This window comes from Setaria viridis, chromosome 2 (genome assembly GCF_005286985.2).
Source record: "Setaria viridis chromosome 2, Setaria_viridis_v4.0, whole genome shotgun sequence".
Taxonomy (NCBI): Eukaryota; Viridiplantae; Streptophyta; class Magnoliopsida; order Poales; family Poaceae; genus Setaria; species Setaria viridis.
In genome coordinates this window covers 11,749,841-11,764,049 of record NC_048264.2, presented here as the reverse complement: position 1 = coordinate 11,764,049, position 14,209 = coordinate 11,749,841, and the positions used below count along the sequence as shown (strand labels likewise).

Genomic DNA, 14,209 nt, shown 5'->3' with positions numbered 1-14,209 from the left:
CACCCTTGCTATAACCAACGTTGCTCAGAAGAAGAAGCTGCTATCAAGTTTGTTGTGAAGAAGGTGTTGAGTTCTAAGCGTACGCAACCCCCGGTCGATTGCCTGTGAAGTTTGGAGCCTTCGTTTCCAGGATTAAGCGTAAATCTCTAATATACTCTCTTATTCCTTTACGTGGTACTGTTATTGTTATTCATTGATGATGTCACTGTATATATGAAATTAGATCTTGACGTACATATAGGTAGCACTTGGTTTTGTTTTAAAACCGGGTGTGACATCAAATTTTGAGCCAGTGGATCAAAATCCGATGGCCGTGATCTACTAATCCACCCACCGCAAAACAAAAGAGTGACAGGACCTTATCCAGTTATTGTCCGTCTCCCAGGGCTCCCGAGTTCCTGATGCGACCCCATCGTCGTCCTCGCGACCTTTGCCTCCTCCCATGCCCGCCGCCGCGTCCTTCATTATGCTCGGCGCTGGCGTCAGCCACCAGCAATGCCTTCGCTGCCCCTCCCTCCATCTCTCCCTCTCCACGATAGCCCATCTCCACGAGCTGTGCTCCCCCAACTCCAGCACTGCCCGCCTGGCTTCCGATGGCGCCACCACCGCTGAAGCCACTGCCCCCTCGCCCGCTCCCTCGCTAACCCCTTGACAACGCTCTCCCCCGCCACCACCGCAAGCCAACCGGTTGTCTCCCGCCACTTGTGGCGGGCGGCACCACCGCCGCCCTGCCGCACCGCCCGCCCACCCACCACTGGGCTGCCGGCCTCCCCTGGAGCTTTCTCTACAGCTGGGGACACCAATTCCCCAAATACCGAACCCCTAACCCGAAACCCTAACCCACCGGAGCTAATGGAGGTTGCCGAACTTGGAGAAGAAGCAATGAAGCTCACCAGAGAAGAAGGAATGAAATTTGACAGATTTCAACACGTAGCATCTGTCGACAGATGTATACAAAAATCTTAGAAAATTCTTGCCGCAACATAAACACTATGTTTCATGCAACATTCACTGTAAAGCATGCAGAAACCATAAACACTATGTTTCAACACTATGTTTCATGCAACATTCACTATAAAACATGCAGAAACAATAGTTGCAACATCGATACTTAATTGCTTAATTATTACAACATATGTCTGAGCGTCCCATTTTTTAAAGATTACCCAAAAAACATAGATCTCAAATTGATTATCCAAATAAAATTTCTATTGCACTATAATATTATTCATGATAATATTTTAAAATATGCTCACACTTGTGTTATATTTGGATGCAAATTTTTTACGAATAGTTTTTTAGTGAAGTCAGAACATTTTCTACTACACCGAACAATAGTCGATCAATATGAATAAATAACTATTTTTTATAAACAAAAGGTTAATATGACAAATAATTTAATCTCGTGAACAAATAGCTCCACACGCGACCAAATTATTCTACACAAAAAATATGTCAACACCGTGAACAAATTAGTTTACAAATGTGAACAAGATAGCTCCGCATGAACAAATCAGTCCACAAGGTAAACAAATAATAAAACATCGTGAATAAATTAGTCTACAAAGGTAAACAAATTGGCTCCACATGCGAACAAATTGGTGTACATGGAAAATAAACTTGCCCAGATTAAAACAAATAATTCTATCGGCGCACACACAAAATATGTACACACGACAAACAAGTTTGTATAAAAAAGAAAAGAAAAAGAAAATAAAAGAGAGAAAAACTAAAAAATATTAGTAAAAGAAAACAGTCTTATGCCATGAGATGTGACTGAATTTTGACTGCTGCGTCAAGGTATTAGTTTGTGGTCATTTCAAGTCCTGATCATGGCATAAAACAATTTTCACCACGTCAACCATTATTATGATGATAGCAAACATTCTTCCTTCTCTGATTTGTTATTTTGGGCCTGAAAGGCCGGAAGGAATGAAAGATGTAGTGTTGTCAATAAAAATTCAAGGGCCCCCATTTTGGTTCCGAAACTGAAGTGCGTATACCTTTGGTGTTGGATTGCAGATTCTTGTTGTCCAACCATGATTTTTCAAACAGAAATTGACTAAACTAAACAAATAATAGAGATTGCAACATTTACCACAGCTTTATTACTGACAAGTCTAGCGAACAATAGCTGGGATTGCATAACAACCAAATTGAGTTTCGAAGCAAAGCATTCGTGCCAGGGCTGTGACGACACGACTCCAAAACACCTTGTCTCGCTGCGCCATCATCGATACACACAGGCCGTGAAACAATCGCTAGCCCGAACTGAAGCACCGTCTAATCTGGCACATCTATTCCTGCTGTCCTTAGAAACACGTATTCGCTGTGCCTAGTTTGTTTGCCTCACCTCGTACTGGTGGCAAATCCTCAACGGCGTGTCCTTAGAAACAGGCCTTTCCTCCGACCAAAGCTCCATGTTCACATCACCAGTTCCCCAGTGCACCATGCATTTGCTAACCTCACTTGGGTCAAACCGATTCACCAAGCTCAGCCCGACACACTTGTCCACTAGCATCCATTCCCCTGAGAATTTACCAAAAGATGGAAAAGCAATAAAGACGTAAAGTAAATGAGTTGACAGATGGGACAAGGTGGAAGGGTCTTCAAATGGTGCACAAAGTAACTTACCATTGGGCCTGAGGTCTCCCTCGAATGTTATTTCTCCTGACTCTGGGGAGATCTCTTGCTTTGAACCATTGATGGCCGTGAAAGCAACTACCACCTCAGTTGGGTGCAGCAGGGTGAATGTAGGATGAACTCGTAAACAGACCAACCTTCAGAGGGAAAACATAATTCAATGTCTCTAAAGATACTCTTGAAAGAATCAAACATCCATTGTACAAAAGTGTCATTTTGAGTTACATTTGCATACAGTCAACAAATTTAAACTAATCAATATCCTTTTGAATATTTTCCTTTAAGTTTTGAAAATGATAAGCTAGATTTGTATTAAGAAGTGCTATCAACATAACCACCTTTGCTATACTTTGCATACATTTCACAATGGTAATATGCGACCAAAGTAGATTACTAGTGTCTAGTGACCGAGTCAATGTCCAAACTGACCCTCTTTTGTGAATGAAGGAAATAGCTAAAGTGCTATAATAAGTGAGCAAAGCATATAAGATACAAGCTCCAAAGCAAACAAACCAAGACATGATCAAGGATGAGGTCAGCTGATGCTTAGGAAGCAGACATGCCTAACATTCTGTTTCCGGTGTCATCATTGTTCTGTAAGTCCTCTAGTGATCTAGTCCATAAAAAACAATTGGTAACACCTGTATCTGGGCAGCATGGAGGTAGAGGCTGCGATGACAGTTGACAGGGTTGACGTGGGCATAACCATGGCTTCATGCAGCTGCTATCTCGCAGCATCTGTAGGCATGGGCTACCAATATGCTACATAAGGCCATAAGGCCAGTTCTAGAACACGTTTTGCATTGATTTTAACTACTGACGGACCTGATGTACACCACTAGAGTTGAGGACGATATCTCCACAAAGTTGCTTTCATGCATAAGGAGTGCATTGGAGCAACTCTGGGGATATCACGAGAGAAAAAGGGTCCTCAGTCCTCACCTTGAAAATCCACCAGAACCTGCTCCTACACTTCTTGCCTGAATGCTAGACTCAATCTGAACAATCTTTGGGTTGTCTTTCAAAATAGATATCTGGCGTTGGAGAACCAGACCACCACCTATGTCTCCTTCCATACAAATAGATTCCTCCTCTCCAGATTGCTCAAGATACCTCCTGTAAATTTTTTCAACATAAGTTATCTAGTGGACCAAACCTGGAACTAGCCAAGGAATATTCACTAACAGGAAACAAATATCATCACAAGCAATTAGTCTGAAATGACTGCTTTCATTACCTGATGACATTATACTCTTCTGTGCAGCCAGCAGACCTATATTCAGTCCCACTGTATTCTTCATAACCATTGATCTCAATCCTGCTATGAAGCCACTGGGAATCTGCACGTGTCAATTACAAAATTATGCTCAAGCTTAGCTAACAAGAAATTAACTTATGGATCTATTTATAATGCATTTGCATGACGAAAGGATACACAACAATCATAAAGCATAAGATGAGTTTTTGAGTATCTCAGGACAAGTACATGTCAGCAAATAAACAAGGATATATCTATTTCAAAGATAATAACATTTATTAGGATATATTACAAATTACACAGGTGAAGCATACCAGAAGGAAGATGGGTCATCGAGATAATTCGACCGCCAATCCCAGGAACAACCTTAAGCAACCAGTCTCCACTCTTTAAATCAACAGGTATTTTTGATAGTTCAGCACCTTCCTGTCGTGATGGCTCATCGATATCAGGTATAGGCTGAATCATCTCTGTACATCCATCACAATGTGCCAGTATGAGACATGCTCGGACAATTAGAACTATGGTGATGATAATCATTTCCTTCTAGATCTAAAACAGTATAACCATAAAGAAATGGTAGGACAATACCCAAACGTTTCTTGCACTCAAGTTCACTAGTTGCAACTAAGCTGGACACTTCAGATTCAGGAGGCATTGTAAGGTGTATTTCTCCACCATCAACACCATCTGCACTTATCTGGATGAAAAAAAAAGTGACTTTAAAATTACAATGAAGATATGTTTGTTGCTTTAGTGGAAAATAAAGGAATGGAAAGCAATAGACACACCATAGCACCTCCACCAAGCAATATATTTATTTTTAAATTTCGTTTTGGTCTCTTCCATGACCCTTCAGATTTGAAGACTTTGACAGTAACAACTGATGAGTGGAGTTCAGCAGTGTAATACGTCAAAAGATAGTCTCCCTGTGTGAATTTATACCCATCTCCAGCATCTTCAAACAGGACACCTTCAGCTTTACCTGTAAAACAAACCAAGTCATTGAGCAGACATTATGCACACAGTTTTGAGACAACATTTTAAATCAGTATCTTGAACACAAAATAAAGGCTAACTAAAGCATAAAGAATGAGCTGTAACAGAAACACTGATTAATGTGCAGCAGATCAAATTTTGTTTCTTATTCTGTTGTGGATGCTTTCTTTGGTCAGAAGTTTCAGTGCAGGAAGAAAGGGCAGGCGTCCACAAGTGGCTAGCATCCAGATATTTGCTAAGTTTGTTCATGAGTTTTTTTAGCCAAAGTTGTTAAGGCCAGCTCTATTTATAAATAGCCCGGCAGATTTGTTGGGATCAAGCAGAGATAAACCTCAAAGCTCAGAGCCTCCCAGGAGGGCTAGCATGAGCTTATCCCTGCCATTTGGTGTTCATCGTTCAATAAACAAGTCACATCATATACATTCAATAGCATATGGCATATTGACACTTGAGGATACCAACATCATTTGATCTTCAGAAAATGAGAAGGTACATACCATTTTCATCCAATGCAATAATTAGTGACAAATCATCCTCCAAACTTGCTTCACCAACATGCTTAATAGGAGGACCTACAGGAAGAATTGCTCCACCTCGTAAATACAGCACCGGCAAATCCTACACAATTATCCATTCATAAATAAGTCTTGGAATCACATGTAAGTCAGCAAACTAGGAGTTTAAGAACCAACTTACAGGGTGTGAATCCGCAAAATCAAAAGGCAACCATATGCCCTTTGGTAACGTATGTGCACATTCATGAGCTCCTTTATTAGGCAAAGTGCTGCCAAAAGACCAGAAAGATTTATGATACCAAAGAATAGAGAAAGATGCATAAAAAAGAACACTTGGCATTTTGGCATCTTTTCATCTATATATAATTGATGACAGAAAATTGAACAATTTCCTGTTAATTATGCAAAATCATCTCTAACACACAAACACTCTCTGAGGCACTGGCACATAGCTATATGAAAGCAAATTTATACACAATACAAAGCAGATCATCGGTTTCAAGAAAAAAGGTTAAATGGAAAAAGATATTGTCAAGTCATTGATGTGAAGATAATACCTTGCACAGACTAAAAGTGGTCCAAGGAGAAAGGAAGTCTCAACTTTTCTCAGTTCAGGGTCTTGAGGGTCTACAAAAGATCATGGAATGCAACACAACTTTTGTTAAGAAACTGCATCCTTGGAAGGACATATGCTATGTAACCCACCAAACAGTCTCCATCTAAGAAGGATCTTTTATACAGTTTGGATCGCAAAAGAAAGGAAGCAACAACTTGCCACACATCTGTGTTCTTCCAACAAACTACGGCATCTTGACTAACTTAAAATTGGGTAATACAGAGTGAGAGAATTGATTACCAGCAAAGAAAACTGGAGTAGCAACCGGAATACCCTTTGTATGAGAATGGTAAAAAAGAGTGTAGATATGTGGCAGTAGCCGGTACCGTCTTAGTAAGGCAAGGCGACAAACTTCCTCGCACTGGAATAAGTACAAAGTTTTTCAATTAGCCAGTGCTTTCTCATTTAAGAAATGATCAATGCTAAATAGCCAGCAGAGGCTTTGATTCCTAAGAATATTACATAAAACTCAACCTAATTACCAACAACGAACTGCTATCACAATATCTTGGACTTTAGTTCTGCTTCCCTAGGAACCCTAACCCCTTTAACAAAACAAAATGACTGCAGACCAAATCATGATATATAGCATAATAACTGGCACAAAAAGATCGAGGAAATGCTCAACAGATGTATAGGATCTCAAGAACATGCTAGGCTATAGAAGTGCGGCAAGTATACTGCACAAAAGGAACATAATACAGAAACTCTTTTAACCATCAACAATGTACTACATGCAGAGATGAAATGCAGTGAAGCAGAAACATGCACAGTGAATCAAGATTCTTGGAATGTAGCAAAATTTTTATGTGTTTTTGAGTACACATGTTTGGATGGCAGTATTGGGATTTGGGAGCATGAAGTCATACCTCTTCACCGAAGGACCATGGCTCATGGTCGATACTTCCAGTTTCCGTGTGGCCACGTGAAAATGGAAACAATGCACCCACACCCATCCATCTTCCAAAAAGTTTTGGAGTAGCATTCCCAGCAAAACCACCAATGTCAGGACCTGACAATGGTTGACCACTGAGACCCTGATCAGATAACCATATTGTTAGACCATAAAAGATCATGCTTAAATCACATATCTTGTCAGATGACCCACAGTAAACATATTATGGCCATTGTAACAATTTCAGTTCCTAAATGTCAATGCCTCAAGAATAGAGTCCTTAAGACTTAAAAGAAAGGAAAAAAAACAAGGATAGTAGAATTGTGGCAGAAGCACAACTAATTGAGGAACCACATTTTGACTAATACAGAAGACCATTGTTCTCAACCCTTGCACTATAGAAAATTGACAGACTGTGGATGGCTTTCACATCACAAGATTGTGCACGTTGTGAAATTGAATGTCACAATAAATTAAATGCTAAAATAACTAGCACCAAATAGTTATGCATAATCATTTGTACTAATGACAAAAGAAATAGAACATTTTTGTTTTGAGGGGCACTTGGAAGTTGGAACATAATTTCAAAAGTAGAAAAGGCTAGGAACTCCAAAAAAACGAGCAGAGACAATTTTAGATTTTAGAACAAATATTTCACTTACCAACTGAAGAACCATTGGTAGACTCATGTGCAGATGCTCCCAATTTGACAGATTATCACCAGTCCATGTTGCAGCATAGCGCTGGCTTCCTATAAAACCAGCTCGGGTAAGAACAAATGGCCGTTTAGCTGCATTACCCATTGCCATTCCTTCATAAGTAGATCTTGCCATTAGCATTCCATAGACCTGAAAATTATAAACACTAAAAGACATCAAGTAGAAATAATATCCATCTAATTATATTGTCAGTACTCAATAGCCACAGTACATGGCAGGGGAACAAAAACGTACATTGTGATAATACGAATGATTTTTAACACCACCAATATCAGCATCTCCCCTATGAATATTGCTTTCAGGCATTGTCTTCGTGGTAGTCTACAAGTTCAGACCAATACCTTCAGTTACATAGGAAAATTAAACAAGGTGATCTTAAATATATGATTCATATAAATCACGTACATTGAAAACAGCCGGCTCGTTCATATCATTCCATATTCCATCAACGCCGTTAGAGATGAAATCTTTTACCAAACCAGCCCACCAGGCACGTGTTTTTTCAGACGTATAATCAGGGAAAACACAATCACCAGGCCATACCTCCCCTAAATTAGACTATGTGAGGCATTTCCTCCTACCATCCAAGAAGATGACAATGGAGCTTATTTATTTAAGTCAGTGAAGCATACCAACAAATGGGCTGCCATCTGCCTTTTGAATCCAAACATCATTTTTTGTACCGCTATCATAAACAAAGTAATCTTCCTCCTTCTTGATTCCTGGGTCAAGCATCCAGATTGCTTGGCAACCTATGGAGTGGAGATCATCCACCATTGCTTTTGGATCAGGGAATCGCTTCTGTAGCATATCAATAGCAAAGTGCTCAAACAGGATTAAAAAATTCAATCGTCATAGGAAGTTGTTTGGGCTTAAAAGAACACTATAAATCTTAGCTAAAAAAGTATATAATTATTGGAAAAAAAAATGATTGGATGGTCTAGTTAAGGTTCCGAGGGATTATATTTTTAAACATGAGGAACACAAAGCAGTTATTAAAGTACTGTGTAGCAGCCACAACAGAATGAGTACTTACACTATCAAACGTGAAGCACCTAAAACCATCCATATAGTCAATATCCATCCAGACAACATCGCAAGGAATGCCTTTCTCCCTAAATGTTCTAATAACCTGCGAAAGCAATAAATAGACAAGCATCAGGATAAAATATCATCACAAAATATACAAATGGTTGAATAACTTCAGATACCCCATGAAAAAGAACATACTTCTTTCCAATACTCCCTCCGTCCCAAATTACTATTTGTTTTGGCTTTTCTAGGTGCATAGTTTTTGATATGCACCTAGATATATAGTATGTCTAAATTCTTAGCAAAAGTTATGTATCTAAAAAAGCCAAAACGAATAGTATATTGGGATTGAGGGACTAGATAACATGATCTATTCTACTTTCCAACTTACAGCACAAGCAAGAAAAGCTTCATCCCTATTAATAAATGTTTTCTACTTCAGCTTATGAAGATTATCACCATGTTTGAAAAGCACACCGTGCTTTCATGCATTTCCTTTGCAACACATATGTTCATCTTTTTACTTTTCAAAGGCCAGAATGCAAGACTTTGACCATATTTATTACACCCTCCATCCCAAAATACGCATAGATAATCTACTCTGACAAGAAAATACCTTGAGTACTTTCTCAGAAGAATCGTAGCTCCAGCGACACTGATGATAGCCAAGTGACCATTTTGGTGGCATGGACACAGTACCTACAATGGAATTTTTTTCCCACCTTATTTGACGAGGCAGCAAGTAAAATAACATATTACACCTAAATGGCATATGTGTGTTCTGCTATGGCAATTACACATACACAGAGAGAGAGAGGGGGGGGGGGGGGGCAAGGATGCTGTCTTAGATAGCTTATGTCTGGTTTGGTAAAAATAATATGCAGAGACAGACAATGCCAATACAAGCAGCAAAGATACAGAACCCACATTACATATATGCCTCAAATGAATAAACCAGTGCCTATAATGTTAGATCAATCAACTGAAAAGCAATATATTCTGTAATCAACACCCCGATGTTATCAAGATTTACAAAATGTATCAAACAGAGACAACAGCTTCATTTTTTTGAAACGAATCTGGCAGGAGAGCTGCCGATTATATTAAAAGACAACAGCTTCATACAGCTTCATTGTTTGTGAACAAAATTAAAGTTGACTCAGTAAAGCAATAACATGCAGGTATTGTTTGTGAAAAAAATTAAACTTGACTCAGTAAAGCAATAACATGCAGGTATATCTGTCCACAGAAATATAGGCATATAGCGTAGAACCTGTCTACATATTAGTGCCAGAAGATATTGGTTAAACATGGTAGAAATACCAATTGCATGCGACAAAGACGTCATAACATCAGCAGGAGTTTTAAATGGCCCAAAAGTAATGACAGGGTAGGCAGATGAGGCAGAAAACTTTATAGTAGATTCTTCTCTCAAGTCAATCTGTCATAGTAAACAATCATTCAGTTCAAGGCACAGATTAGTTAACATATCTACAAATAAAAGGCTTTAGAATGATGTACTACTGCATACCTCACAGCGCCGAGTGGTATCAGCAAGGACACCCAATGCTTTTCCATCGGGGAGGACAGCCAAAACCCAAGGGTGTGACTGGTACAATGAAGTGGTTCCTGACCCAAAACCCCATGCATCTGTGTTCCATGTGAAAACCTGATAAAAAAATATATCAAGTCTGTCACAAACAAGACAAAAAACATGTGGTTAATTTAGCAAAACCACAACTATTCGTATCGTAACATTGTAACAAGGAACTTGTGAACATTTAGTTTTGTGAAATGGTCAAGAATTGGACCTTTGTTACAATGTTGATAGTTGTAACTTTAAGAAATTAACTCAAATATATAATATATAGTTTCATAAAGCAGATGCCATACTCGTTTCCCAGTTCGTTCAAGTGGGCCACTCGCTTCTCCAGTACCATAGAAAGATGTGCCAGATGGAAGCTGCTCAATTAAAAGAAAACAAGTAAGCCTAAACACATCTGTTTGAGACATGTTATAGTTCCAGGGAGATAATATTAGGCATATACGCATCAAGCACAATATAAACACAATTCATTGTTTATCATAATCAGGTATGGTGAATACATGTTGGGAGAAAAATAGAAAAAACAGGAACAAAAATCCATTGGTGTCCTAGGGTTCGGAAATCTTCTTGACCAAAAATATAGTTAACCCAACATGTTGCAATATTTCCAAGAGTCATAAAAAAATTCATGTTTGTGGTACATACAAAGTTAAATAAACCAGAAAAAATTAATCTCAAATTTATCTTTGATTTTTGACATTCATAAAGGACGATGCCAGGCTGACTGCTTGTCTATTTTGTTTCTTGACATCTACTAAGAATTCGAAACCATATTATTGCAGCTACACTAACTTTATGTACACTACATACAAGATTTTTTGACAAAATTTTGAAACGAAATCTGCATTAAAACTGGAAACACGATGGTTCCGGTTTTCATCTGAAACCACCAGTTTCATAACACCAACGAGGTCCAATTCAGTGTGTGAATTATCAAACTGAAATTGTCAGCAACTTTGGCATAGAAAATGGTACAAAAATAATGATAACTGGGCTCAGTCGGCATTTGAGTTATCAAACTGAAATTGTCAGCAACTTTGGCATAGAAAATGGTACAAAAATAATGATAACTGGGCTCAGTCGGCATTTGAGTGCTTCAAATCGAGATGGTTCCAGCACTGTGGTGAGCATGACAAGACAATGTAATACCACAGATCAACATCTAGAGTTCTTCCTTGTACTGTATGAGAAAAATGGCCTACTTTTACACTTGATCAGTTGCTGAAAGGCTCACACGTGCAAATAACACTTTGTTGGCTTAGCAAATATCAAAAGGTGTTCACATGTGCTTTTAAGCATGGTGGCAACACAACGGTCCTTCTCTTAAAAATTCTTGTGAATTGCGGGGACCCAACATGTACTATATTATTTTAATGCATTTACCCCAATACGTGCACGGTGTTTAGCGTGAAGCATCCCAAGGAAAGAAAGCTCCCCTGCGTTAGATACACTAGTAGAGAACTAACTTTCGATGCGTCCCCTTTTAATCCCGGTTTAAAGTAGGCCCGGTACAAAAGGGGGTGCGCGGAGCTTTACTCCCGGTTATTTGCAACCAGAACTAAAAGTCACCTTTTGTCCCCATTCAAAAATCAGCCACCCGTGGGGGACCCTTTAGTCCCGGGTGAAAAAATCAGCTACCCATGGGGGACCCTTTAACCGGGACTAAAGGTCACCCTTTTAATCTCGGTTGGTGTTACCACCTGGGACTAAAGCTCACGACACCAACCGGAATAAAATGAGGTCTTTTATCCTGGTTGGAAACTCCAACCGGGATAAAAGGGTCCCTCACAGGTAGCTAAAAAAGAACTAAAGCCCTCGGACCCTTTTATTCCGGTTGAAAACACCAACCGGGATAAAAGACCTCATTTATCCCGGTTGGTATTACAAACCGGGATAAAAGGGTCCCCCACGTGTAGACTATCCCGGTTTGTAATACCAACCGGGATAAAAGGGGGTCTTTTATCCCGGTTGGTGTTTCCAACCGGGATAAAAGGGTCCCCCACGAATTAGTATAAAAGGATTGGATCCCCTATATAGTCAGATGTGGTGTGTAGGTGGGATGACAAGGAAGCTACGCGCAAGGCTTGAGGTCGTGGGCTCGAATCCCACGAACCGCGCACGCGCATATTTCGCGTGAAAATCGCGTGGGGAGGCCTCTCTGGGACCCCCCGGGAATTTTCTTTTTTGCAAAACCATTTATCCCGGTTGGTATTACTAACCAGGATAAAAAGGAGCATATACCGCGCCTGGCGTGGCAGCCCATTTAGTCGCGGTTGGACTAAAGGGTGTCTTTAGTCCCGGTTGAGGGACTCGGGATAAAAGACACCCCCTTTTGTCTCGATTGCTTTATCCCGGATGGTTTTTCGAGTGGTTTTTCGAGAGATTTGCACCCTTCCAACCGGGACTAATATTCAGTTTTCTACCAGTGATACATACTCCCTCCGTCCCAAAAAGAATGCAACTCTCGCTTCTCGAGGAGTCAAATAATTTTATGTTTGACCAAATTTATACAAACAAGCACTAACATTCATGTCTCCAACGTCTCCATATCGATTTAGTATGAAAATATATTACATGATTAATCTATTGATATTTATTTTTATTTTGTAAGTACTATTTTGTATAAATTTGGTCAAATTTAAAATTGGTTGCCTTCTCGAGAAGCAGTTGCATTCCTTTTTTTTTTGGACGGAGGGTTGGGACTGAGGGAGTACTCATGTCCTAGAAGGCCGATCGCCACAGTGCTAAGCCCTCAGACAATGCCAAAACAAGCAACAGACATGAGACACGGGGATCACCGTATCAGCAGCATTTCACGCGCTCTCCCCATCAGCCAACAAGGACCCATCCAAACGATCGCCCATCCCACCAGCAGCACGAGCCGAGGCAAAGCGATCTAAACAAACGAGAGGAGCCGAGCGCCGAACGCGCATCACAATCACAACCCCACCCAAAACCAACGGCCAGCACGCTACACACGTGCGTCGCCGATCCGCGTACCTTGAGCACGACCTTCTGGGCGCCCCCCGGCGCGGCCTCGCACGCCGGGACCACCGCGGGCGCGTCCGCCCCCTCCCGCGTCGCCTCCCGCCACCGCGGGTCCGCGAACGAGAGGCTGGGCCCCGCCGCGGCGCGCGCGGCCTCCGACGCGTCGAACCGGAACACACCCTCCTCAAGCACCCGCATCCACACCATCTCCCCCGCCGCCGCCGCCGCCGCGGCCATCCTCCCCTCCGCCGAAGCAGCAGCAGGCGGGGTCCCGCCGCAGCACCTGCAGCAGGTGAAGCCAAGCAATGACTCAATGAGCGAGCCCGATCGGTCAGACGCGCTCGCGGATCGGGTGGGTCGGGGGCGGGGCACCTGAGACCGGATCGCCGTGGCCCGCCGCCGCCGCCTCGCGGCTCTCGCTGGTGGTGGAGGTGGAAGCGGAAGCGGAAGCGCGAGCAGTGGGGGACGACGAGGCGGAGTGACGCGGGGCTGCGGGTGGGCGTGGCGACCATTTCCCTCTTGTAGAAGGGCCTTGCTTGCGTGGCTTCGGGTTTGTTTAATGCGAGGGGCCAGAGGTTGGTGGACTCTGCTAGAGAGAGAGAGGGACAGGGGCACAGGGCGGAGTGGAGTGGGGGGAGCGAGACCGAGACGGCTTGGGTGGATGCGATTGGCGCCAGGTGTGGGACGCTACGGGTTCGCAGCTGACGCTGGTTCTGGCAGGGCCGGGGCGGGTGGGTTTCCGCGGAACCACACGTCATAGGCGGACAGGTGCGGGGTGACGCGGGAGCTCGAAAGGCGAGAGATGCGACCGTTTCAGTTTTCCTGCTGCTCGGATAGCAGTCGGGCGGGTTTGAACCCGAAATCCGTGGGTTTTAAACCTGATGGAAGCGGGATGGGTCTATTTTTTCCCGCGGGTTTGCAGGTTCGTAGAACGAAAC

At 41.9% G+C, this 14,209-nt stretch overlaps 1 protein-coding gene across 1 annotated transcript; it reads right to left on the bottom strand.

Moving 5' to 3' along the window:
* Nucleotides 1-2,079: 2,079 nt before the first annotated feature.
* Nucleotides 2,080-13,783, bottom strand: LOC117844822 (uncharacterized). Its single transcript, XM_034725617.2, has 23 exons — nt 13,644-13,783; nt 13,284-13,554; nt 10,571-10,639; nt 10,209-10,346; nt 10,001-10,118; nt 9,294-9,376; nt 8,682-8,777; nt 8,278-8,446; nt 8,051-8,193; nt 7,880-7,966; nt 7,589-7,774; nt 6,901-7,068; nt 6,272-6,392; nt 5,973-6,042; nt 5,597-5,684; nt 5,398-5,518; nt 4,693-4,886; nt 4,493-4,601; nt 4,216-4,371; nt 3,881-3,983; nt 3,586-3,759; nt 2,635-2,780; nt 2,080-2,529 (listed from the first exon to the last, which is right to left on the bottom strand). The coding sequence occupies exons 1-23, from the start codon at nt 13,781-13,783 to the stop codon at nt 2,336-2,338; spliced, it is 3,144 nt and encodes a 1,047-aa protein (XP_034581508.1). The 3' UTR covers nt 2,080-2,335.
* Nucleotides 13,784-14,209: the final 426 nt, after the last annotated feature.

Excerpts from the sequence above, each read along its gene's own strand:
- LOC117844822 (XM_034725617.2), bottom strand. The coding sequence starts at position 13,783 with ATGGTCGCCACGCCCACCCGCAGCCCCGCGTCACTCCGCCTCGTCGTC. Across the intron at positions 7,069-7,588 it reads TACCAATGGTTCTTCAGTTG|GGTCTCAGTGGTCAACCATT; the intron begins GTAAGTGAAATA and ends TTATCTGATCAG. Across the intron at positions 3,984-4,215 it reads GATGACCCATCTTCCTTCTG|ATTCCCAGTGGCTTCATAGC; the intron begins GTATGCTTCACC and ends TGACACGTGCAG.